At 41.1% G+C, this 26,060-nt stretch overlaps 1 protein-coding gene across 1 annotated transcript; it reads right to left on the reverse strand.

Moving 5' to 3' along the window:
• Positions 1–316: 316 nt before the first annotated feature.
• ERGIC2 (ERGIC and golgi 2) lies at positions 317–25,636 on the reverse strand. Its single transcript, XM_082310618.1, has 14 exons — positions 25,532–25,636; positions 22,995–23,140; positions 19,954–20,062; positions 17,918–17,964; positions 16,644–16,714; positions 13,319–13,359; positions 12,480–12,581; positions 10,863–10,958; positions 9,089–9,144; positions 8,001–8,099; positions 6,697–6,794; positions 2,889–3,051; positions 1,853–1,932; positions 317–1,310 (listed from the first exon to the last, which is right to left on the reverse strand). The coding sequence occupies exons 2-14, from the start codon at positions 23,098–23,100 to the stop codon at positions 1,245–1,247; spliced, it is 1,134 nt and encodes a 377-aa protein (XP_082166744.1). The 5' UTR covers positions 23,101–23,140; positions 25,532–25,636; the 3' UTR covers positions 317–1,244.
• Positions 25,637–26,060: the final 424 nt, after the last annotated feature.

Genomic DNA, 26,060 nt, shown 5'->3' on the forward strand with positions numbered 1-26,060 from the left:
CCATCTGCATTAACAACATTCATTCTCAGTAGCATATTTACAATATAAAACTGATATTGCTCTCCATTTATTCTACAAAAACCTTCATGAACAATAAGGATTGATTCTGCAGATCCCTTCTCATCACCCGTCTGCAGCAAAATGATTCAGATTCCCTGAAGTCACCTACTACGAACGCCACCGCTCCCTGCCTGGGCTAGCAGACCTCCCACCCGCCCTGAATTCCACCTTCTGCAGTGCTTAGCTGAACCAAAGCAAGGCAGCTTCTTGCTCTTTTTCCTCCCTGTCTCCAGGATTTACACACCATGGCTTACATACGAGCAGCAGGGGTACAACGAAGGTTCCGTCAAAGCAATTTCTTTACCAGTAAAGAGGCGTACAAAGATTTCCTGATCTTTTGCTAGGGAGGCTTGCCTTTTATCAAAACTACAGTCAAATGCCTTATTTAAAAGGCTTCTTATTCCAAGCCAAAAACCTGTGCACACTGGAGCCCATTCCCAGGGTCTGTGGGCACTTCCACATCAACACCAGAAGCCATATTCTCACTGTTGGCAAAGCGGCTGCGTGAAAACACAGAGGAATTCCTCTCCTCTGCATTACGTTTCTTCCCCTAAGGAATGGTGGGACTACAGAAAGGCAGTGGCTATGACCAACATTATGGCTTGGGCTCCACCTTACTCCCCGAGTTCTCTCTCGTCTCCCTCTTCTTCAGGATTTTCTAGGATCACTCCCTACCTATAAGAATAGCATCTTAGCCCCCGGCCCCACCATTACAATAGAACAAGAAAAGCCAAACCCCAGTTTGTACACCTAAGAGAAACCCTGGCTCCATTACTGTCCCTCTGCCTGCTGCCCGGCCCTTCCACGCATCCCGCTTGTACTCGTTTCTCCGTGGAGCCTGCTGGCCTTCCCAGGCACACAACCAAGACCACTAAGATGCTTCAGTGGTCAATGGCAGTCATCACAAAGACGTTCAGCTCGACCGTGAATACTGTATTGGCAACAACGCTCCTTTAATCTCCAGAAGATGGTCCACCTCACTGGTCTCACAACCTCCTATGACTCCATGTGCACTCAGAAAGACAAAAATTACACAAATTGTTTTGTTTTTGTTTTGGTTTTTTTGGAAAGGCTTCATTTTTTGCTGCCCATCAGCACTGTCTCAGCATATTGCACAATGTTTTCTTTATTATAAAAAAATGTCATCTGTATTAGGCAGGAAGAAAGACAGTTTTCTCAGGAGGCTAATGCGTACTATTGTCTGTAATTAGAGGTAAGTGGTTGCTTGTGTGGCCATCAGGAAGTGGGACCTAGTCAAACAAAAACAAAGTGTTATTAATGGCTTGTCCAGAAACAGAATCTCCCCTCCCTCCCCCAAAACACACACTTCTTTATTCTTGGGCATTTCTTGTGTGCCTTTTGCTTGCTCTCCCAAACAAAAATGGTACAAATCTGCTGGTGTTCCCTCCTCTCCCCCCACTCACATAACCTTGCCAGCTGGCAAACTTGCACCAAATTTGAGAGAAAGGCAGAAGACTTACAGGCCACCTACAGGCTTAAATGGGAAAAATAAAAGTAAAATAAAATCAAGCAGTTGCTAAAGGAGCAATCCTACTGATGCCCAATGAAGGGAAAGGTAAAGACTGCTCAGCTCTTTCACACTGCTTGGCAGTAGCCTGCAGCCTCGGCAGTAGCAACACTGAACCTCTGCAGCACGCTTGTATGCATGTCAAGGGGAGGATTTATCGCAAGCATCTTAAATTCTGCTGGGACTGAGTCCCAGAGCTGTCCTTATCATCCATCCTCAGGCAGCTGTACCACTTATTTAATACTTAGAGAAAGTTTTTCTTACCGATGTGGATCTGTAAGAGCCCAGTCTGAAACGGCAAAAAATAACTTCCGCTACAAATCTTCCAAAGCCATGTAAAATTCCTGCAATGTCAAACAAGATTTAAATTGTCACAAGTAGTAACACTGTAGTATTTACAGAAGTATGACAACAAAACTCTACACAATACTTAAACGGGATACAGTGCAGTAAACCGGTATGTAAAACACTGAGAAATCAACATAAAAAAAAGGAAACATCAAGGGCAGGGGGAATTCTAACATTCTGAAATGCATCAATAAAAGCAAAACCAAAGCTATCCAAGCAAATGTAATTCCCTGTGCCTGGCTTTCATGGGTGAAAATACATTCTCTGGGACAAAAATAGCTACTTTGAAAAGAGAGCTTTTCAGTTCAAGGTCTCTTTACTATGCTGTCTTCAAGTGAAAGCCAACAAAAGAAATCACTTGTAATCAAGATACCCTATCGTGTCTTGACCAATAAGTGAATCGTGTCTTTTCAACTTAGTTTATTTTCTTTGAAGGAGCAAATCTTGCAGTACATTGACAAGTTATGCAAGGAAAATCCTCCCAATTACTTCAGATGGAAATTTTATCTCAACTCTTGGCACTGATTTAGCACTGGATCCCAACTATAGGAAATACACAGAATATCAGAAGTCACAGTGTGTGGATGTGTGTGTGTGTGTGTCTAAGATATATATAGCTATCCATATATATATATGGATATCCATATATTGCTCTCCATTTATTTTACAAAAACCTATATATCTATATGTATATATATACATATATATATATATGTATCTCCTTGCTCTTCCAGAATAAACTATGCTATAGTCACCAAAAAGGAAACAGCAGAAACTTCATACTAGGAGACCAAAAATGAGTAGCTTTCATTGCACATTTCAGTGCACACAAATGGACACTGTCTTAAATCTGCTAGAGCTTCAGGGCTCCCCTGTAATTTATCCATAGCATAATCACCATAACCAAATAAAAATTCTGGTAGAACTTAAGAGGGAAAGTATTGATACTTACCTGTAGTTGAAAAAATTCCTCCAATAATGCCACAGAGCCTCACTAAGAACTGCCAAAAAGGCATGTGTTCTTCTGTCACCGTCACCATAAGTGAACTGATATCATATTTCATGAATATTCCTGACACCCCATGGCTGCCAGCTGCATGGTTAATTACTCTTTCCTGAAAGAAGAGAGAGAAACACAAGTTAGTCACTTATTAGTCACAAGGAAAACAATCTTAATAGATGTGATGACAAAGAGCTACTTAATCAGAGTTAGCAATCAACAGAAGACCAGGGAACATCAAGATAACTTTGGCCAGTACCTTCTAGAAGTCAAACATCATTAAATAACAATTTACTTTCCTGGTCACTGGTCTTCTGTGCTGCATATCAATGTTCACTATCAGGCTCTGGTACTACTCTCAAGATTTGCTTACATGGTCCTTTAAACAAGGATGTTTATAACTAGGTTGCTTTTGGTACCTATAAGGATAAGTGCCACCGTCTTGGTCTACCTGTGAACTCAAGTGAGTGCACTGGTATAATACAGCGCCCCAACTCTTCCTACTTTATGCGCTACTATTAATCACTTAAATCAGGATGAGACGTTCAGGAGACATCTAAATTGCTGAACAGCCTTAGCTACGGCAGTTTTCCCAGAGGGTGTATATAAATCTACATACTGCATCTAAGACTCATCAGGCTTCATCCTCCTTCTTCCTTGGAGCACATCTCTAGATTCACACGCCACAGAGGATTTAATTGCTGGTTCTTAGAAGTATCAAGGAAGACCCTAAACTAGAGTATACCACAATGGAAAATCAGAAGCTTAAGTTAAATTAGACCACTGCTGTTTTTTTTTCCCCTCAGTCCACACTTACACATATGCCACAATCCATTACTTTGGGGGGGGGGGAAGGAAAAAGATCAGAATTTCAAAATTTCTGGGGTCTGAAAACTGAAAACCAGTATCAAGCCTTGTTTCAAAATTTTTGTCAGTCAGGTCATTTCAGACAACAGTCACACAGCAAGAAATACACCTTGATAAAAACAGTAACTAACTTGCCATGGCTACTCTAAACAGATCAGATGCCTCAGTCCTAATCTAAGAAATTCTACAGTTTCTACTCATTTGCCCAAATTCTTAAACCAAAGACCCCAAAGAGGTGAGTGTGGCCACTATAGATCTCTACTTTTTCAAGAAAGTTTCAGGAGAAAAAAACCTCAACACAATCTTAAGTTTCTTTCAAAAGTTTGCTATCATTTTGTTGTTAGTGAAAGGTGCTGATAAATGCATCACAGGTAAGTCTGGCTGAAAATATACAAGGGCAGCAGAAGAGAACATAACTGACTGAAGACAAAGTCAGCCATGTCTAGGCTAATAAGAGTAGAGAAGACAGACAAGCAAGACTGAACAGAAAAGCAATATATCACAGCTCCATTTCACCTGTAGATTTAACAGTCTGTGCTCAAAAAACATGCAGAACACAGTACAAAGCAAAAAACAGACTATCACTTTGGAAAATACAGACTAGGCAACTTCTCTAGTCAGCTAACGTTGACATAAACCATATTGCTTCTTTTGCTACCGAACCAAAGTAAAAAGGATGCCAAAATAATGTATCAGTTGTGATAACAGGTCACAGAAAGTTTGCAATGGTTAAAAAAAAAAAACCACAACAAAAAACAAAACCAAAAACCAAAACAGTACAGAATGCTTTCTATATTTCCAGAGTATAACAACATTCAGCTTTAGAGGATGGATGATCAGGCATACTAAGAAGGAAGAGAAGACTGAATGCAGTTAAACAGAACCTTGCCACTGACAAGGGACAAAAGAAAAATATTTTTTGTTTGCTTTTCCTCTATTATTTCCATAAGCCTTATTGGTCTTTTGAGGTCAAATAGTGACAAAAGAATACAAAGTTAAACAGAACGCCCAAACCTCCACCCTCAAAAGATACATAATTCTTTTTCCGCAAACCATTTTGGTCTGCTTCTAGCTTCTACTGCTGCAGATTTAAGAGCTGGTTGCTAAAACCTAATGAAAATAACTAGCCCTGCATCAGATACCTCAGATACCAGTGAAGCCTTGCTAGAATTAGATCTTTTTAACATACATAAACACAGTACCTCAAACACCAACAATAGTGGAGACGATTCTGCCCACACCTTTCAAACTCTGCTTCCCAGTCTGTTCACCACTGGCAATTAAACTTCAATATATTCAAGTTTTAGCCATGGCTAGCTGACCGTCTTTTTCCAGGTCTGCATATGTGCCTACTTTTATAAAATAAATGCACTAAGTTGTTCAGTGTTGACTGCTCTTAATAGCCTTTCCCAGCTCATCTGCTAAGGGTATTTGGTTTCCAAAGATAAACACAAACAAGCTTTACAGGCAACAGGGCTACGTACTGAGACAGCGAGAGCAAGCAAGTATGTAACGCCACTTTACCTCCACTATTCACAAGGTTTTCTCCTAAGCCACCTGTGACTGTGTTGCAACTTTCATAAAAAATAAATCCACACAAAAAAATTAAAGAGCTAACTAAGACTGCACAGTTAATTGACAGAAAGCATCTTTACACCAGAAGCAGAGAAAAATTTAATACAAGACAAAAAAAATGCAATAAGGGGTAAGATAAGCAGTTGACTGATGTCCAGAAGTTTAAGGAGTGCCTTAGTTGTTGCAGAGAAAACAAGAAGCAGATTGCTAGACCAGCAGGAGATGGGAGTATATTGCATTACGAAATTCCTCTTCATTCCTCTCTTTACTCCAGCTTTCACGAGTTTTAGAGCGAGCCTTTCCCTTCAGCGGTCTGCATGTCCCAAGTCGAACCCCAAGACATCACCTCTATCCTACTTCCCCTAGCTATATATTTTTCAGAAGCAGAACACGGAATTGTGAGGAAATAAAGATTTTTCTCCCTTGGAGAACACCACAAACTGTATTACAGTGAACTGCCATCCTAATCTTTGAATTTCCTTTCAACCCAAGGCTTCCTTCTTACCTCTTGCTTTACCTATAATTTTTTATTGAACAAAGATTTTTTTCTTTGGCTTTTGAATAAAAGATCAAAACAGAGATCAGTGTCTGGAAATGAGACCTGTAACTGGTACACATAAGGTCTTTTTCTTATTTACAGCAGTCTTTAAAATTAGTACCTTGTGAGTTGCCCATGTACTATGCTGCAATAACTACTTTCTTTAGGGATTCAGAATTAAAACCCTCTCCAAGCCCAGAAGTAGAAGCTCTCTAGTCTGGAGAATAATTAAAGTTGGTGGTTCAACAAAGGTTAAACAAGACAGCTGAGAGACAGAGATGCTTTCTGTGTGATTAGTTTTTCATACAAACTACCTTTGTTTCCATTTCTAACACTCCACAACCAAGTTCATGACATTCAAGTGAGCTGCCTTTTTTGGTTTGCTTGCCACATGGATAAAAAACTAAAGGTGGATTAAATATTTGTAAAGCTACACACAAGAATACAGACCTAAAACTTACAGGATTTCCCCACCACCACCACTATTAGCATCCAGTGAAGTGCAAATGATCTATCACTAATTCTAATATCAGACTCCAAATCTACAGATGCAAAACACTGACACAAGAAGTTAGCATGTGTCACCAAGCACATATATTTTACCATCAGCATTACATTATTTACAGATAAATCTAGTGCACTTGGAACATGAGCCTCTTCGCGCTAGAGGAGTTTTCAAAACCACGGTACAACAAAGTCTCCGTTTTCACATTTGAGCTTCTGTTAAGAACAATCACTGTTAGATTTTTCTCTGCATGGTTTTCTTTTACTTCAACTTACCCTTTCTGTCACTGAAAACTGATGAGTTTCTGCTGAAATTTTATACGTATGGAGTTTGGTTGGCACAACTGTGATAAAATATTGGAACATCTGGTTGTCTAGAAGAAAACAAATCTCACTGTTGAATTAAGTACAGAGTCAAAGACCATCAGAGACATTCGCAAATAAATCAAATAATACCTAAAATAATCACCAAAGCCATTTACACTAGGGACATTCTTCAAGGAGTCCTAGCATTGCCAAAACTACTTCAGCAGCATCTGCATGAACCAAGTTAGTTTCCATGGGAAAGGCCTATGTCACATTTATACTTAGAGAAATTTACATTTTACCCATGTAATGAAGAGATTCATTAAGGTCAGGCCACTCAAAGCTTCAAATGAAATGCACAGATTGTGTTTTCCAGGACACCAGAACTGAACAAGTTTCACAGTCACATTTTGCATGATACGTACATCTCAACAGTGGTTTGAATAGTTTTAGCCATTGAATTGTCTACGCAATGCTGGAAGCCCTTCTAAACTGGTTACAGTTTTTCTCTTGATTAGTCAAACTTCTAGAGAATTCTTCTAGAGCAATCATCATGCTTACGTATTTATGATTGCTCTGTCTTCGTGCAGTTCCCTAAGAGAACACACACTGATAGACGAAAACAATTTGTTTCAACTACCCTAAACCATTCTGGCTGGAACAGCCAACAGACTGACTGACTCTCAGACAACAGCAGCTTTAGAGGTTCTGGGGATCACTCTCGTGAGAAACACAAGTCAGAGGATGAGACAGGTAGCTCTGTAAAGTAGGTTACTATACTCCTTTATTTATACGTGAGGAAACAAAGTGATACACAAACCCTTCCTGTAGTAGCCGCACAAAATACACCCTGGAAGTGACAAACCAAATACAGGAATAGAGTCCAAGATTCCTGATGCTATTTTTTTTAAACCAAATCAGACTTATTTTTCCCAGTTACGACAACAGTCAGATCTATGAATCTCCACTGTAGCACACAGCCGCAAAAGTCTTTGCAATATGTTCAGACATACTGTAACTTCAACGTAACACAGATCTGGAAGAAACTGCAAATCAACTTCAGCAAAACAGCAAAGTACAGTGATAACTGATATGAAAAAGAAATCGTCCATTTAAGATGCCATGTAGATAACTGAACAGTGCATTGCTTGTTACCAAATTTAGCAGGACATGCTGTTTGTAAATCACACCATTCATGAAACATGATAATATTTTAGATGTAATTATTGGGAAAATATAGAAAACACGATTTTATTTAAACACCCAACACTTACGATCTGATGCTATTTTTTCTGTTCCATCCAAAGGATTAATAATTCCTGGAATAAGCTCTCCAAATGACAAATGGTCTATTCTATGAGAGAAGTTATAGGCTGAAAGACAATACAGAGGAATGAAACAACATTTTTAAACCATGAGATTCTGTACTCTTCTCAGAGAAGAAGATGCACCTATTTCTCACACTGGAAAATGCAATAGTTAGAGTATTTCAAACACTGGTGTGCATTTCATTGAATTTGTGCCTGTGACTATACCAATACATCTACGTACGTGTTTCAAACAAAACTCAAATACAAAATATTTAACAAAGAAATTCAATTTCGCTAGAAAAGATCTGAAACAAATTATAACTCTATCTGAGTCAACCCTGGAGCTGAAGAGAGTTAAAATTTCATGACAGGAAATTTTTAGTTGGCCAAATACTGAAGTTATTCTACGGTTCAGGTTCTTGTATGTAATGGTATTAAAAAGACTAAAATTTCATAAATGAAATGTACAGAGGAAGCATAAGGCAACTACCAAGTTACCACATTGCCTGATTTTGCAAAGGTATTTAAGCTTTGTAATATTATACACTTGTGTTGACATAAATTCATGGGCAGACATTTGGAAGTTTAACCAACACCAAGTTCATTTTTCACAATAAGTCACCCTTGCCTCACATTAAGTACGGCAGCAACACATGTTTAGTATCTAGACTCATAACCTAAAAATGAAGTTTCTAAGGACTAAGGTCAGAAATTTTTAACCTTAGAAAAACAGATTTTGCAGAATATGGGTAGTTTGCACTGAAATACAGGAACTTCGTATGGTAACTGTGTTACAACAAAATACATCTGAGATTCTGGTGTTATCACTACTGTAGAAGCAACCTAAAGATAATACTAATAGTGTTAAACACATGAAAAGTAAGTCACTACTGAGTCATAACATTGCAAAGAATATCCTTCACTTTCTTGTACAATGCAATTGCCCAGCTAGAACATCTTTACAACAGCAACCTACGTTAACATATGAATTAGGAGACACCAGTCTGAACGAAATGACACTCGTTCGTATGGAGATGATAGAAAGAACTTACACTCGTGGCTTACAAGGGCTGCCAAGTGTGCATGGCCTCGAGGGTGTGGTATTGCCCTAAAGAAAGCAATACATGAAAAATTTGTTTAATGAATCCACACAAAAGACACAGTTTTGCTAAACAGGACTATGCAGAAAAATTACCTCTCCCGCTCTATTTCAATAAATACTTCATATATATATATTAAAAATGTGCATATATATTACATATATATGTTTTACAAACTTTTATATATATAAAAATTGTGTGTATCTATATATAAAAAAAAAAAAAGACACTTTTATTACTGCCAAGTACAGACAGCCTGAATAACAAGGTACAGGAACACTAGACTCGTGAAAACCCTCTTACGCAAAATTAGCGTCTTGCATTTTTAGAAATGTCAAAAACACTTCAAGTCACTAGGCTACTAGAAGAGCCACCAAGGCCTACCACGTGAAAAGCTGCAGAACTGTTCAAGTGACTAATGAAAACTTTACTGTACTTGCCAAGTCATGGGACAAGTTAACTATGCTCTCTATTTGCTCCCTGACTAAGCAAGCTAACCTCAGGTCTGGACACTTGTCTGTAGACCTGCAAAGAAAGTACAACGCAGAGGCTGGTAACAGTGCGAAGAGGCGGGGAAAAAGTGCAACTCTGCCTGGAAAGCAAAAGTCTCTCAGCCACACTTCATCCCTACCAGTCCAGCCAATAATGCAGGAAACTTTCCCTACTTAGCTTAAGTTAAATCATTACCAAATGCATGTAAGTTTAGGACAAACAGAAGGTGGAGAAAGACAATGGGAACAGTCAAGACAGGACTACAATAAATAACCAGGCAAGAAGGTACGAAGGTGGCCAGTGAGAAAAGCCATAAAAAAATGAAACCTACGAGAAGACAAAGAGCAACTTAGCAGAAGTACAAATGTAGTGATGAGCAAAAGGAAGCAAAGGAAAGGAAAAGATTATTCACAGTTGTAGAACTAGAGACAGGAAGAGAGAAGTGATGGCAGTACAGATGAAAGGATGAAGTGATCAGCTCTGAAGCTCAGGGCTTAAGAAGTTGGACATCTAGGGGCAAATCTGGTATAAGAGCAGAGAGAAGTGACATTTGGAGAAACATCCACACAAAGACAGCAGCTGGAATTACATGTGGATAAATTAGAGAGTACAGATTGCATGGCAAGATCTCTGGTGACAGAGGTGGCAGGAAGACAAGTGAGGACAGCAGAGCTGGAGAACACAGAGACAAGTAAACGCAAGTTTGTATGCAGTTAATACCATTGGCGAAGCATATCAGAAAGTCTCTCCTCAAATCAAGATGAACTGGCATTTAGCTCCCTAACTATGGTTCTATAACTAGGTTCCCTCAGCACTGAAATGGCACATATCTACACTTCATCCACGTTAGCGAACTGCACACTAACAGAAAGGAGAAGTTTGGACAAGCCAAAGAATGGAGCCAAGTACAAGCAGTCCACTCCATGTCACACACTTAGAGGACCTATTTTCAAGAGTTTTCATCCTGTAAGACAGTGGAATTCATAACCACTACGCTGCATGCAACACTGCACTGCACTGCTTTAGTAACTTACGAAGAAATTTGGTTTTAACTGTGCAAGAAAAGATACCGCATGGAAAATAATACCAAGCATGTGTATGGGAAGGCTAATAAAAGCCAGTCATTAACTCAAAAGTGTAAAAGCATACACACACATATACGTGCATGCACTACATATAATGTAGAAGGCAATTCTTTTTTTTTTTTTATTTTCAGGAATTGAACAGAACATACTTGCCCACAGTTATGTGAAAGTTCCCTGCCACTTTATTGACATAGAGATGACCATGAATTCTGCATGCATCTGGAGACTGTAATGAATTATCTTCCCTGTTTAAACAAAAACAACATAAAGAGTACTTGAGAATATTCACTAACAGAAGTAACAGCAGTACAGTTAGATTTCTTTTTCCTAGCATAAAGACATAGCACTATCATCTATCTCTCCTTACAGTATTCTTCTGGAATTATAGCAGGGATGGTGGAAAGGAAGGAATCCAACAAAGGTCAGTCTGATGAAACCAGTAAGCTTTCGTTCGTACTTCTGTTCAGAGATCTGGCCTAGAAAGCTAACTTATGATACCTGAACATGTGAACAGAAAACATAAGACTGTAAGCATATCTTGCTGCCCTGGGGATTTTTTTTCCCCCCAATTACTTCTACCAAAAATGGTTTGCTGGGGAAGTTCTAATGCTACAATGAACATAACAAAATATATTATTCACATTAACAACATTGTAGCAAGAACAGCTTTCAACATTTATATTTTACGAAACCTTCCTCTTCCCACACTTGTTGGGATGTCCACAACTCGGAATGTATTTCCAAATCTGCTCCTTAGAGGAAGATGAAAAAAAAAATTTTTTTTAAACACATCTGAAGCATAAATACCATCTCAAATACTGCACTAACAAGTATCATAGAGACACAGAAGGACTTAATAAATCTGAAGACATGAACTAAATGAGAAAAAAGATTTTTTGAGCCCTCTTTAGCCTTGCCTTAGGAAGAAAGGGTGTATTTAGCCCTCAGACAGGGAGATTACAACATGGAAAGTGCATATAGCATTGTTGGTGTTTGTTTTGCTTTATTTATGGCTTGCTTGTGTGGGTTTTGTTTGTTTGTTTGCTTTTAAGAGGAAAGGAATTTCAGCTTTTATGTACAAAGCGTTTTCCCCTGGGCAGGGGGGTGTGTGGTGGAAATCACATGGCATCTAGATTCAGGCAGACCAAGCCTTCTATGCATTAGTCCCTCAGCATTTTGTGGGGAGCTGGAATAAAGTGTAAACAGCAAGGCTTCTCCACGCAATTTTAACAGTGCTATCTTAGACCAGGGCATTTACTAACAAAACACATTTTTTATTTGAAGGTTTATTCTTTTAAAACCATGAAGTATCAAGTCACAGCTAACAGCAGGACTTTTTTCAAAAGTTGCTGGACAGAAAGATATTCTTTCATTTAAAAAAAAAAAAAAAAAGACTCATTTAGTATTGCTTCGTCATTACTAATTCACATTAAAAAGGAAGCATCGGATAAAATGGACTAAAAAGGTGTGTGTGCATATTTGTGTGTGTGTATTATGTACATATATACACACTTACAAATACGCACACAAAACCTGGAAACCCTCTCCAGGTTGGAAACCCCAGAGGTTTTCATAAAACAAGAGCTCTCCAAAGCAAGTATCAAGTACACTATTTTAAAATGCAGTAAAAAGCAGTAAGGTCTTCTTTTCTTTCAACCTTATCTTCTGGGAAAAAAAAAAAAATCATAACCACAGTAAAATATGAAGCCTAATTAAACAGGGCAGGGGAGAGGGGAATGATGACACAACATCACAATTTTTCTTACCGTGGCGGCAGTGCTGTAGAAGCACTTTTAAAAGCACTTTTGAATATCACATCTTGAAGAGAATGTTCTTCCTGAAGCCTACTCTGAATTAGCTGCAGCATCCTAAAGATTACACAGACAAGTATGAAAGCATGCAACAGTAAAACAACAAATAACTTCACAATTAATTATCGGCTTCAGTTGCAGGTTATAAATCGAGAAGCTAGCAAGGTTCTTGTCAGTATTAAAGTGTTACAATAAATTTTGAGAATGGTATTTTATACAGAGCTTAAAGCTCTGGTGTTCACAGCAATGTGTTACCAAAATACCAAAACTAGCCAGACTCCCAAATAAGCTTCAGGTTCTATTACAAGACTATCAGTATAGCGATCACACACATAACCAAGCTGTTCCAATTTAAATGATAAACAGCGTGTCAATTCAGTTATATGAAAGACTCAAACTCATTTGCTTTCGCAAAAACGTGCCAATTTGTTACTATGGTTCAGCTTTGACATTTAGATATCAAGCTATCTGTGTTACGCATCTGAACCCATAATTAAAACTTGTGCTACCAAGCATTCATTTGGAGATCTAAGTTGAGTGAGTCCATACATCTTGGCTTGCAACTGCATGACCCAATTCCACAAATAGGTCCAAAGCCAATTTTTTCCATAACAGAGATCTCAAATCATGAGAAGAGCAAAGTAAATTAAGATCTTTTCACAGGTTTGCACTCTTAAATTACAAGCAGGAGCTGTTAGACCCAAGACATAGTTCTGTCATGTGACTCTGGTGTACCTGAAAGTCACTTCCAGTACAAATAATACAAACCATAGGCATGCATCGCAGTGCTTTACCTTTGCCATTCTTTTTGTTGTGGGCTGAGATCAAATACTACCTGAAACAAAAATAACACATCTAATAAAACATGCAGGAAGCACTGAAGTCCCATCCATGAAACCCAGAAGAGAACTGGGGTGTGGGAAGGGGTGGAATCATAGAATGCTTTGGGATGGAAGGGTCATATAGTCCACCCCCCCTGCAATTGCCAGGGACATCTTCAACCAGATCAGGTTGCTCAGAGCCCCATCCAGCCTGGCCTTGAATGTTTCCAGGGATGGGGCATCTACCACTTCTCTGGGCAACCTGTTCCAGTGTTTCACTACCCTCATCGTAAAAAATTTCTTCCTTATACCTAGTCTGAATCTACCCTCTTTTAGTTTAAAACCATTACCCCTTGTCCTATCACAACAGGGCCTGCTAAAAAAAGTCTGACCCCATCTTTCTTATAAGCCCCCTGTTAAGTACTGAAAGGCTGCAATAAGGTCTCGCCTCAGCCTTCTCTTCTCCAGGCTGAACAACCCCAGCTCTCTCAGCCTTTCCTCATGAGAGGTGTTCCACCCCTCTGATCATCTTTGTGGCCCTCCTCTGGACCCTCTCCAACAGGTCCATGTCCTTCCTGTGCTGAGGACCCCGCAGCTGGACGCAGTACTGCAGGTGGGGTCTCACCAGAGCAGAGTGGAGGGGCAGAATCACCTCCCTCGACCTGCTGGCCACGCTCCTTGTGACGCAGCCCAGGATACGGTTGGCTTTCTGGGCCGCGAGAGCATGTTGCCAGCTCATGTCCAGCTTTTTGTCTCTCAGTACCCCCAGGTCCTTCTCGGCAGGGCTGCACTCAATCCCTTCATCCCCCAGCCTGTATTGATACCAGGGATTGCCCCGACCCAAGTGCAGGACCTTGCACTTGTCCTTGTTGAACCTCATGAGGTTCACACGGGCCCACCTCTCCAGCCTGTCCAGGTCCCTCTGGATGGCATCCCATCCCCCAGGCATGTCAACTGCACCACTCAGCTTGGTGTCATCTGCAAACTTGCTGAGGGTGCACTCAATCCTGCTCTCTATGTCATTGATGAAGATATTGAACAGCACTGGCCCCAGTACGGACCCCTGAGGGACACCACTCATCACTCTTCTCCATCTGAACATCGAGCCATTGACCACTACCTCTGGATGCGACCATCCAGCCAATTCCTTATCCACCCAACAGTCCACCCATCAAATCCATATCCTTCCAATTTAGAGAGGAGGATATTGTGCGGGACTGTGTCAAAGGCCTTACAGAAGTCCAGACAGATGACATCCGTTGATCTTCCCTCGTCCACTGGTGTAGTTACTCCATCATAGAAGGCCACTAGGTTGGTCAGGCAGGACTTGCCCTTGGTGAAGCCACGCTGGCTGTCCTGAATCACCTCCCTGTCCTCCATGTGCCTTAGCGTAGATTCTAGGAGGATCTGTTCCATGATCTTCCCAGGCACAGAGGTGAGGCTTGACAGGTCAGTAGTTTCCAGGGTCCTCCTTTTTATCCTTTTTAAAAATGGCTGCAATATTTCCCTTTTTCCAGTCCCCAGAGACTTCACCTGACTGCCATGACTTTTCAAATATCATGGAGAGTGGCTTAGCAACTACATCAGCCAATTCCCTCAGGACTCCAGGATGCATCTCATTGGGACCCATAGACTTATGTACGTTCAGGTTCCTCAGGTGGTTGCGAACCTGATCTTCTCTTACAGTGGGAGGACCTCTGCCCGCCAGATCCCCATCAAATGGCCCATTGACTCAGGAGGTGTGAGGAGAGAGATTGCCAGTGAAGACTGAGGCGAAAAATTTGTTGAGTACCTCAGCCTTCTCCTCGTCTGTTGTTACCAGCTCGCCACTACTGCTCATCAGAGGGGGTACGCTTTCCTTAACTTCACACTTGGTACCACAGACTGGAGTTTATGAAAGGACTTTGCACTTTAAATAATACATTTAGTGTTCAAGTATGGAAATTTCTGTCCCTTTCCTGCCCCTGAATTATTCCTGTGTTTGCATTTATAACTTCAGCATCTTTTCCTAAAGCTCTCATAAGTTGAGTCAGCAATCTCTGCCCTTCTAGCCTTTGACTAACGTGGGCTAGAAGCAGCAGTGAGTGGCAACTGAATTCTAAGTGATATAACCGACATGCGTGGTTTTGATGCAAACAGCAATGAAACAAGCAGACGAGCAATCTTTGAAAGACAAGGATCCGGGTGCAGACTATTTCTAGGGTCATCCCACACTGAGCATTTCTTTAAGACAAGCTACCAGACCTGCTATACTTCAATCACCGCAAGAATATTACCAGTAACACCTGTGCACCAAATTCAAATCTGTGTGTTAACACTGATGTACTCCAGACAGTAAATTCAATTGCAATTAATGCTCAAACCTACCCAGAGCTATGGCCAAAAGAGATCAAGTACAGGAAGTTTCCTCTTTCTAAGATTATAACCATTGGGGCAACTGCTAGCATGCAGCAGCTACAGCAGCGCAGAGATGACTGTCCAGATGAAAAGAGGAAACATTCCAAGGAGAGCACACAAACAAAACCAAGCTCCTTCCCCTCCCCGAGCCATCTCCTCCTGCTCACACACGAGTAGGAATTTGGACAAAACTGTTATAATTTGGAATATGGTTCAGTTATCAGAGAATGTAATAATTACAGCAGAAAGTTGCATTCTCTAATAGGTTTTCTGTAAACGATAAATTACTTTCACACAGCATAATTACTTCAAAGCTTATTGTATTATGCAAGCAAAATGACTTTAAGAGCATAGGCTTACACAGTTCCAGAGCCTTCAGTTCACAATACAGAAATTAAAAGGATACTAACCCAATTTACAATCTTTAATGCCATTCCATATTATAAGGATATCACGGTGAGTTTCTACCCCTTTTTAGAATCAGAGTATTCTTCTAGTTAAAAAGCAGTTACATCAATTCTCTTTTTATATGAGAGCTCTGATAGTTTTCCTTCCATATCACACTGTCAGCATTTATCCCTAGAATTTGCACATGTGAAAACAACTAGCTGTAGAAATCACTAGCTTGTTAAGAAGCGCTGATCTGGGAGTCTGCTGCATTCAGATCTGCTGTATTTGCAGAGAATGAACATGCAGAAATCCCAGTATTAGCCCTTTTCCCTAGCAGATTCCTGGGGTAAGCATTGCAGACCTCATTCAAGGATCAGACAATACTTGGGGATGTTCTGTGCAGCCCAATTGTGGGGGAAAAAACATACAAGCAAGCAAGCCAACCCAGCAGTGCTCCGCATCAAGTAAAGAGCAATTTCCTTTTTAAATAAAAAGGTAGGAATCAACTTACTGGTTCATAGGTTAGCCCATCTGCAGAGGCGACCATTGTTTCTGCTAAATCCAGAACATCAGCCCCCACATCTATTTTAAACAGGGAGAAAAATACTGAGAGTCATGCAGATGATCATAAACAAACAAACAAACAAAAAGTTCAAGTTGAAATGAAGTTTCACAGTACAGGGGTAAACTTTCAGTATAATTTACTGTTCCTTGTTAACGAAGTCCAAACCAAAAGAAAAACAAATCTGGCAAGAAGCGGATTACTGGGAGGTAGGGGGAAACCACAGAATCCTACTTTTCAACCTATCATAGCACAGTATCATCAACTGATGCACAGTGACCAGAAACAAACTCTTCAGATTTGCAGTATTTTCTCACTGATGTTCAGAGATGTCGTATGAACCACATACACAAGCTGCCTAGAATCTGCTATGCATAAATATTTTTTCCTGTTTCATAAGCACCAAATCCAAAGCAAGACTAGTCAAAACAGAGGATAAAGTTTTGTTTATTTCCCAAATTAAAAGAAAAAAAATGTCAATCAGAATTTTCAAAATTATGTTAACTGGAAAATAACTGAAAAAGATAAAAATAAATTTTAAGAGTAAGAAGGGATGACTTGTGCATTACTACTTGTGAGACAAACACGAATTGTATGATACTGATGCACCATACAATTAGTGCAAGGTTTAATCCAGCCAAAAAAATGAGTCTTGAAGATTTGCTTGCATTCCTGGTAGAAGTAGTATTCTCTCTCTTTCTCAGTCCAGGACAACCAAAACCAGTCCATACACATAATGATTCATTACCTAAATGATGTCAAAAGAATAGTAAGCATTGCCTTTAAATGGGAAGGCATCCATGTGTTCATCAGGAGGATGAAATTACCTGATGGTTCCAGTATTGTTAAACAATAGACCAGGTTAATATTTGCCAAGTTCATAAATAAATAAAAGTTGTGAAAAATTCCTGCTGCTGAGCTGTGTCTCACAATGAGCTTTTAGAATACCAGCTAGAAAGAGACTGGAACATCAGATCCTTTTTTTGCTGACAGACAAAACAAAGTTCTGCAAGCTGCAAGTGAGATGGCATAAATACTTTTCTTCACATCTCCTACCAATTCTTTCAGTGAGTCAAATGCCATCACGATCACTACACACCATCGAGATCAGAAGAAATCTCACTGTTAGAATATTTTGAACAATATCCAACTATATTGCAAGCAAATGCACACTTTAAAGACCCTTTAAAGTGTTTCAAAACTTTCACTGATGGAATACTTACATTGACACCTCATGGCAACTGTAATATCAATATTGATTCTTAACTTACTGGAAAGAAAAAAAAAAGGCAAAAAGCTAATAAGTAACATTGAGTACAAGTATCAAGAGATATATTGCTAAAATTCTCAGATTACTTGCAGAAATACAGTCAAATAACGAAATTTACACCAATAAATATAAACTTAAGCTGTTTAAAGTCTTGGTGAACCAAGACGTACTTTTAATTATTAAAGCACTGATGACCACTTGTAACTTAAAAAGCATCAGATTTCCCTGTTGAATTTTACTATGAAACTCCTAACAGATTTTTTGGAAATATTACTGGCCCAAGAGTTTGTCAGACTCTTATTAAGAATATATAGCTTTCAATATTTTAAACCTTTTTTTTTTTTTCCACACAACTACAACAGTGCAATAAATACCACAGAATGCAGTGGATCAGGACAATGTAGGAGTTACAAATCTAAAACTGAGTAAGTATCTGAGCACCTTCCTCCTGTTTTGTCCTTAAGACAGGCCATTGTATTTCCAACCCTAATCAGAATTCCTCAGGACAGTCACATGCAGGATCAGGCTGAGAAGTTACTAAAACCAGTTCCCAGAAAATGCTGCCATATCATAAGGATCATTGGTTTTGCTAGCACTGCTTCTGGAAAAAGCTCTTTTCTCAAAAATGCTCCCATATTGTAATAGCAAAATGCCTTGTATCCTGGATGTTCCCATAACAAGGGGAGGTGAAGCACAGTTATTCCCATCAGGGAAAAAAAACCGAACCAAAACCAACACAAAACCAACACTCCAAAAAACACCAAAGTCTGATTGTGTGACATTCCCCAATATTCTGGGCATTTTCTATTGGTTTTTGTGTTAGTTTCACAAAAGTCATTTAAAGTATAATGACTAAATCCCCTCACTATAGTCATATGGTCCTATCACTTCCACGGAGCTGCTTCTGGGAACTTAGGTGACCACAAACAAATCACTTAAGCAAGGAATTCAACATTGGCTCAACTTGGGATCTGACACGGTCAGCAGACAGGAGAAAAGCAGTTAAAGTGATACCAAGCTCCATTGGTTTAAATTGTCACAGAACCGCAGGCTGAGTGATTAGCCCACAATCAAACTGGAAAATCTGCAGCAAGACATCTCCCAAGTCTCTTAACAGTCTCTTAACTGCTAGACTATGCTTCCCATGTGATAGCTTCACTAGGGAAATAACCTACTTTAGCAAAGACCTAAATGTGAAACTCCCATCTGTCTGAACGGGTTTAGTCTAACTCGAGTTTTTGATGCATCTCCCTTAAATTTCTCATATTTTTATGTTTCCATTACAGAAACCTTTGGTATTTCTAACATACGAGACATCCAATTAATATATGTAACTTTAGCTTGTTACCACAGCAACTAGCCAAATAGCTTTTTAAGTTATTTCAGTTCCAGACGCATGATATTTAAAGGTGTTCAGTGCACAAAATCTCCATTAACTTCACACGGACTCATGGGTGCCTGACCACCTCAGGAAGAAAGGCAAACACGGTCCAGACAAGCACATGAAACCAACAGCAAATGCATCTTCAGCCGATCTTGGAGGCCGTAACTGGAGACAAGATCAGTAGCAATCTCTAGATAACGTAGTCAAAGTTCTGAGTGCTTAAGGTTCACCTCCAGCAACACAATATACTAACTGTATAAACTAGAGTAAGCATCATGCGAATCTGGTGCGTTTACATAGCTGATGTGAAGTTACATGTTACAATGTCCTCTGAATTGTTAGCAAATAATTCCTCAGGGGACTCCACCAACAAACCTACGCTATTTTGACTTCTTCATTGCAGAAACCTCAATTTCTCTTCTTCATAGATTCCCGAAAAGAACAAACCCAATTCAATCAACAGAAGAAAAATCAAGTCCCTCTAGTATTTCATTTTTAATTTCAATCATAAGTTGCTTGCAAGTCACACGAACATTTTAAATCTATTCTGTCCTGAAATGCAGACAAATTAAATTTTAAAAGCAATTATAATGAGTAAAAATTACCTAGTAAAATCCTTGTCTACTTCATATTCATATTTCATCCATGTGTCACGATACACCGTGAACTCCATTATAGTCAGGAAAGCTATTGTTGTAAATGCTATCAGAGAAACTGAGTGGTCAAAAGAAGGAAAAAAAAAAAAAAAAAAGACATTTAGATTGTGAGAAACATTCTTCAGAAACATAAGCAGAACAAAATTCTAACATTCCAGAATCTGAGCAGTACAATACTGGTATTATTGATTTATAAACCCATATGCTGCTCTTAGAAAAATCTTTTCATATCCACGGTATTTGCTTTTACATAGGAGGGGAAAAGAACAAGTCCTACCTTTGCACCAAGAAAGAACTTTTTACATTAAGTACAGCCAAATACTAGAATGATGGGGAGATTGTGAAATCACTATATGGAAAATTTAAGAACAGGCTAGATCCCCCTCTGCACATAAAACAAAATGCCCACAAATCACTGTCAGGGATGGTCTAGGTAAACTCAATCCTACATTCAAGCATGAAAGGAGAAGGTGCACCTTGAAGTCCCTTCAAGCCTCCACTTGTCTACAACCTAAGTTTTTACAACAATTTTTTTTATATCTAGTTTTAGAGCCAAGAAGCTAGCAGACAAGAGAAATAATATGCATTATATGCACTGTCCAGTTAGAAAAAGGTGCTTCGATTATATTACTTGTGTATAGCTGCACAGTCAGGACTCCCATCCCAATATTTCAAAAAATTCTCCCTCTGGCAGAAAGCAACACGTAGCTATCCACTCTACCAACAGCTAAATAAGTGAATAACTGTTTTGAAATTATTGTTAGGAAGAAAACTAATCGGTATATTTTAATGGTATATGTGCCTCACTTATCTCCAAAGCAGCCTATTCATCGCACTTGCAAAGTTGGACAACGCAAAGGGAAGATCATCCTGCTGCACATAGTCAGAAACATAGTAGCAGATGCACAGAAGCACCTGCTATGCCCTTTTTTATTAAATCATGGCTTTTGTAAAGTTGAAAAAAACTTCCGTTATGGAGCACAGGAGTGATTTGTACAGCTTATTGACAGTATATGTTTTCCATCTGCCTTTTGTGGAGTATTTCTATGGAGTCTGTGAAGGGCAACTTGAGAAAAAACAAGGCTGCTGTTGACAGGCTTCAGTTCACGACACAGTGGTCTACAGAGGCGGCAGCCGAGACATAAAGGCACTGTCCTGCAGGTTCAGAAAAGAAACCACTGGCTGCAGCATTGACTGTTGCATTGATCAGCAACATTTCAAGTTCTGGCTTTCAGCTGAAGCTATGTAACGATTATATATAGGAAAACCTTCATGTCAATGCACACTGTGAAGGCAGATGCACTTATCAGTTAATTATTCTGGCTATCAATTTCCCTTTGGAGCCCAGTAGGCCAGACTCACCCCAGCTATGCCATAGGAAAGCTGGAGCCATGCTGTCTGTCCAAACACAAGGAAACAATTAGAGCCATAGCTGCTTTCTGGGTAATTCTAAGCAAAGGTATTTGTGGATCTGAACAGGAAAATAAAGTCTTGTAGAATTTCCAAAGACAGACCCTCTTTTCTGAAGGCTCTCCCAGCCCCAGCGCTGGAGTTCCAGCCCATTTGAGAGACCAGCAGTATTTTTACAATGGTTTTTAAGGCACCGGAAGTCTGAGAATAGTGTCTTGGTATGTTTTGCATCCCTGTCACACCAGAAAGTAAGCTGGCACTTTAATCCTCAATGAAACAGGAATACTATATTAAAATTTTACAATGGCATAGAATAAGACAATCCTATATTGTCATTTATAAGGTTACTGCGATAGTATACTGCGAACGCTATAGTAACTTCTGGTGTTGAGAAATCCTTAAGATACCCTTCACCAATGTGAAGTTCTCATGAAAGATGGTGCTATACTACAAAAAAAGGAATTTTTAAGTATTTATTGTTTTTCTAATAATTACAACATAAAAAAAACCTCACTTGCTTTCTCAGGAACTGGGACTAACATTAACAAAGAGTTATTTAATCAGCTCTTAGAGATTACTTTATATACAATAATCCTTTAATTATTAACACTGCAATTCAGGAAACACAGCAAAGTAATACAGATCCTTGCGATACTTACTGCTACACAAATGGCGTAATGACTTCAAAGGCTTATCTGTAGATTGCAATTGCTTCTTGTACTTTTTATTCAACTGAGTTTCAGACAATCACACACGAGAGAGATTTTTGTCCTCCGTTTCAAACTGACTGCTAGCAGTTTCCTATCTAACTGCGAACAATTCCAACACTCCAACAGATGAAGTCACGATTTCCAGATCAGGCTACCTCTAACCCAACGCAACTTACAGGCACAATTCTCTGTTCAGATACATATAGAAAAGGTACTTCTTACAGCTACAGCTTTTTGAGAGAAGCTCAAGTGACTAATAAGGACAGTACAAGCTCATGCCCTGGAGTAAAGCGTTTAGTTCTTCAAAGGGCTTTCCTTACTCTTAAAATCAACTACACCTTCAAGACAAAAAAGCTTTAGAAAGCTGCTCTTCATCCTGATGCTTAACTTAGCCAGCTCTTAGACGCCTCTGGAGAATGTTTTTCCTCTTTTATGAAAGCATAGAGCTGAATCCAACCTACATTTCAGCTCATGCGACACAGTCTCACCCAGAAACCTGACACAGAGAAAACGGCTTAGTGAGACAACAAATGATAAAGCTTTATTATGGCCTCAGCACAGCGCACTTCCAGTTGTAACTGGTTAGAAGTTTTTACAGTGAACCTTTACACTGGTTTGAGTCTCACCAGTTTTATGCAAAAATCTCCCTTGAGATGAGCGATGAATGCATCTATTTGGATAAGATACTGTTGTCTTTACTTGAAGGAGATGAGCTCTGTCAGTCCACAGAAGAAATCAAGAAACCAATTTTGGCTAGTTTCAAATGAACACAGATGCCCGTCTTCCTCCTGTTGAAGTTTCTATTCACAGAGCATGCTAGACTGAGCTAACAGCCAACGTGAATCACGTCAGCATCTCAATAAGGCCTACCTGTGCCTCCGCTCGCTGACGTCTCCACATAGCTTTCGGGAACCTTTGGAAAGGCATCCAATTCTTTCATCAAATTCAAGGTCTTCTTCCGATTCAGTCGCCTCATCTTCAGCACACTCCTCCACTTTCTCCTTCATATATTCCTTCTGATTTGAGAATAAATTATTGTGATTAAAAGACACAAGCAATATTGCTCAAACCAACTGGCTATAATTATAAAGCAATAATAAGGCAATTAAAAATTAAGAAATATGTTTTCAAGAAAGAGATGCTAGACAACTGGATGGTCACTCTTGCTTCAAGAAAACTGTTAAAATTGCCCTGGACACTGCTGCTTACATTCCAGCCCCATCCAGCACGTTCACCATTTAATTACTATGACTAATTTCTTTCTCGATTAAATTCTTATTGGTATTGGATATACCAAATTTTAAATTAAAAAAACAAACTCAGTCCTGAAGTAAGCTTGCTACACAGACCTGACAAGGCATGGAAGTCACTGACTTAGCAGGGAATATCTAATAGGCTACATAAACTCGGGAGGATGTCAAACTGCTCTGGGCTCCTATATTCAGCCAACATGGCTGTATACTATATGGTAAAGGAAAAAAAAAAGTGCATTTCATATCTTTATAGCTGTAGAATATTATGGTCATAATAAAATTAGCATTTTTTTCCTCTATAAAAATGCCCCCCAAAGGAAATTAACTATCAAATTCTAGCTCCATCCTTCAGAATCCTTTTTGTCCCCGAGATGCTCTCTGCTCCGCTTGGAGTCGTTGATACGTTAAGCAGCAGGATGCTGAGAGAAGCAGCCTGCCCAGGAAATACTGTCTTAAACTGTTTCCAAATCATGCAAATACGCTCACAATCCAGTCCTGCCAATATGCTGCGTGTTTTAACAAGTTGGCACTGCTGTTTTCCTTCTGAGGAAATGCTGCACTTTGCCCAGAATTTCTGAAGCTATGAAAACCATCTTGCATTTACTGTATTCTGAGAATGCATCATATTATCGTCCCCATTTAAAGACACCAAGGCAGGCAAGCTAACCTACACTGCCAACATGTGAGATGGTCCTCATCATCTTGCAGAAAAATCTCTTAGCTCATCTTCCCTCTTGCAAGAGCACATCAAGTCTCCAGCATGTCCTAGTGAAATTACTCAAGAGCTATTCCCTGCTCTGCCCCTCCCTGGTGCTGAGCAGGCTTCGTACTGTGCCATGACGAAGTAATAGGCTTTACTGGAAATGGAAGTTCACGCATGAAGAATCACGATCTATGCCTGCAGTTTCCTCACTACACAAATTCGCTTCAGACCTTAGTAAGGAGATACAGACTCTGCACTTGGCGGGAGCATCAGTCAAGTCAGCCTGCAGAGACCAACAAAATGATACTGTGTGTGTTGCAGAGGATTCAAAGAAACCAGAGTTAAAGTGGGCTGAGAAGATGGGGGCTGGAACAGAATTTCAGTTATACAGCGTCCCCCCCCAAAAAAAAATCAGGGAAGCAAGGTCCTGTCCTTACTACACTACGTAAGTGTGTTTTAAAGTATTATCTCAACTCCACTCAGAGCAGCGTAAGGAAAAGCTGGAAAACTTAGGAGCACAGGTAAGGCAAAGCAGCTGCTTGGACACAGCGACTGGAGCCATCACATTGGTTAGCACAGAGGAAACACCGGACGGGGCTGCCTGCTATCCTACACAGACAGCACTGAAGTCAGCTGAGCACCGCTTCATCTTCCCCGTGTCTTCTCTGCTACGACACATGTGGGAGCACACCGCAAAGCGGCAAAAGATAAACCTAGAGAATCTGAGAGCACTTTACTAAAAACTTTCTAAATCATCCTGCATCAGTGAGTATGTGGATTTTTGTTATCTAGCTAGAATACCCAATTAGTTCATTCGTTTCTTTAATCCCACATATACAGACTCACTTTCTGGTACAAACTGAGACAGATGTCTGATACCTTCCCCCCGGCCCATCTCAGCACACCTCCCTCAAAAACACCAAGTATAAAATTTGGAATCCGTTGCTACAAAAGTAACATATTATGAATCCAAGAGCCAACTGCGTTAAGAAAATATTGTTATTACAAGCCAAAAAAAAAAAAAAAAGGAAAAAACATAGCGCAAACGTTTCTCGAGACCAGCGCGCCCGCTCGAAGCGACCTGCAACCAGACCCACCTGAGGGGCTCGGGAGCTTTCCCTTACCCGGTCAACGTGGAAGCGAAGCCGTTACCAGAGCCGGTGCGCGTCTGAACACCCACCCCCCCACCCGCGGAGCGGACCCACGCCTGAATCCCCCCCGGCGGCCTGGCACCCAGCGCCGGCCGGCTGCCCGACCCCCGCCCGGCTGCCCACGCCGACGGAGGCCCCGGGGGCCGGCCGCCGGCTCGGAGCCCACACGCCTGGGCGGGCCGCGGGCGCTCCGCGCCGCCACCGCGCTGAGGCGGGCGCAGGCCCGCGGCCGGGCACCGGGCAGCCGCGGGACGGGACGGGACGGGCCGCGCCGGCCGCCTCGCCCCCGCCCTCCCCTACCTCTTGCTTCTCTCGCCGTTACCCAGCGCCGCGGGCGAGGCCGGAGCGAGTTGGGGAGCCGCAACGCCCTGCTCGGCGCCCGCCTCGCTGACCATGGCAGCGCGCCCGGCCCGCGGCGGGCTGGCTCCGCCACCGACGCCCGGCGGCGGCAGGTACGGCAGGCGCGGGCGGACGGGAGCGGCGGCGGCGGCGCCCCGCCCGCGCGCATGCTCGCCGCCCCTCGGGCATGCGCCGCCCGCCGCGGCCCGGGGCGGCGGGGCTGCTGGGGAGGAGGGGCCAGGGCCGGGCCGGCGGGAGGCGCGGCGGCGGGGAGCGGCGCGCTGCCCCTCGCTGCCAGCCCCGGCTGCAGAGCGGAGCCGGGAACGGCCCGGTCTGCGCCCTCCAGCCGTCGCAGGTTACGGGCTGCAGCTCGGCGGCTCTGCAGAGCCCGGGGCGCAGACCCGCAGCAGGGCCTCCAGGGCCCGGGGCTGCCGAGAACGGCAGCCTCCTGCAGCGCCGGGGTCCTAAGCCACCAGCACGGTGCTGCTCA

The sequence above is a fragment of the Platalea leucorodia genome (assembly GCF_965183815.1).
Source record: "Platalea leucorodia genome assembly, chromosome: 4".
NCBI classification, from domain to species: domain Eukaryota; kingdom Metazoa; phylum Chordata; class Aves; order Pelecaniformes; family Threskiornithidae; genus Platalea; species Platalea leucorodia.

Bases quoted from the DNA above. Each gene is read 5' to 3' on its own strand.
- ERGIC2 (XM_082310618.1), bottom strand. From the start codon at position 23,100: ATGAGGCGACTGAATCGGAAGAAGACCTTGAATTTGATGAAAGAATTG. The intron at 17,965-19,953 runs GTAATTTTTACT...TTTTCTTTCCAG, and splicing joins GTAGACAAGGATTTTACTAG to TAAGTTAAGAATCAATATTG. The intron at 1,933-2,888 runs GTAAGTATCAAT...TTGACATTGCAG, and splicing joins AGGAATTTTTTCAACTACAG to GAATTTTACATGGCTTTGGA.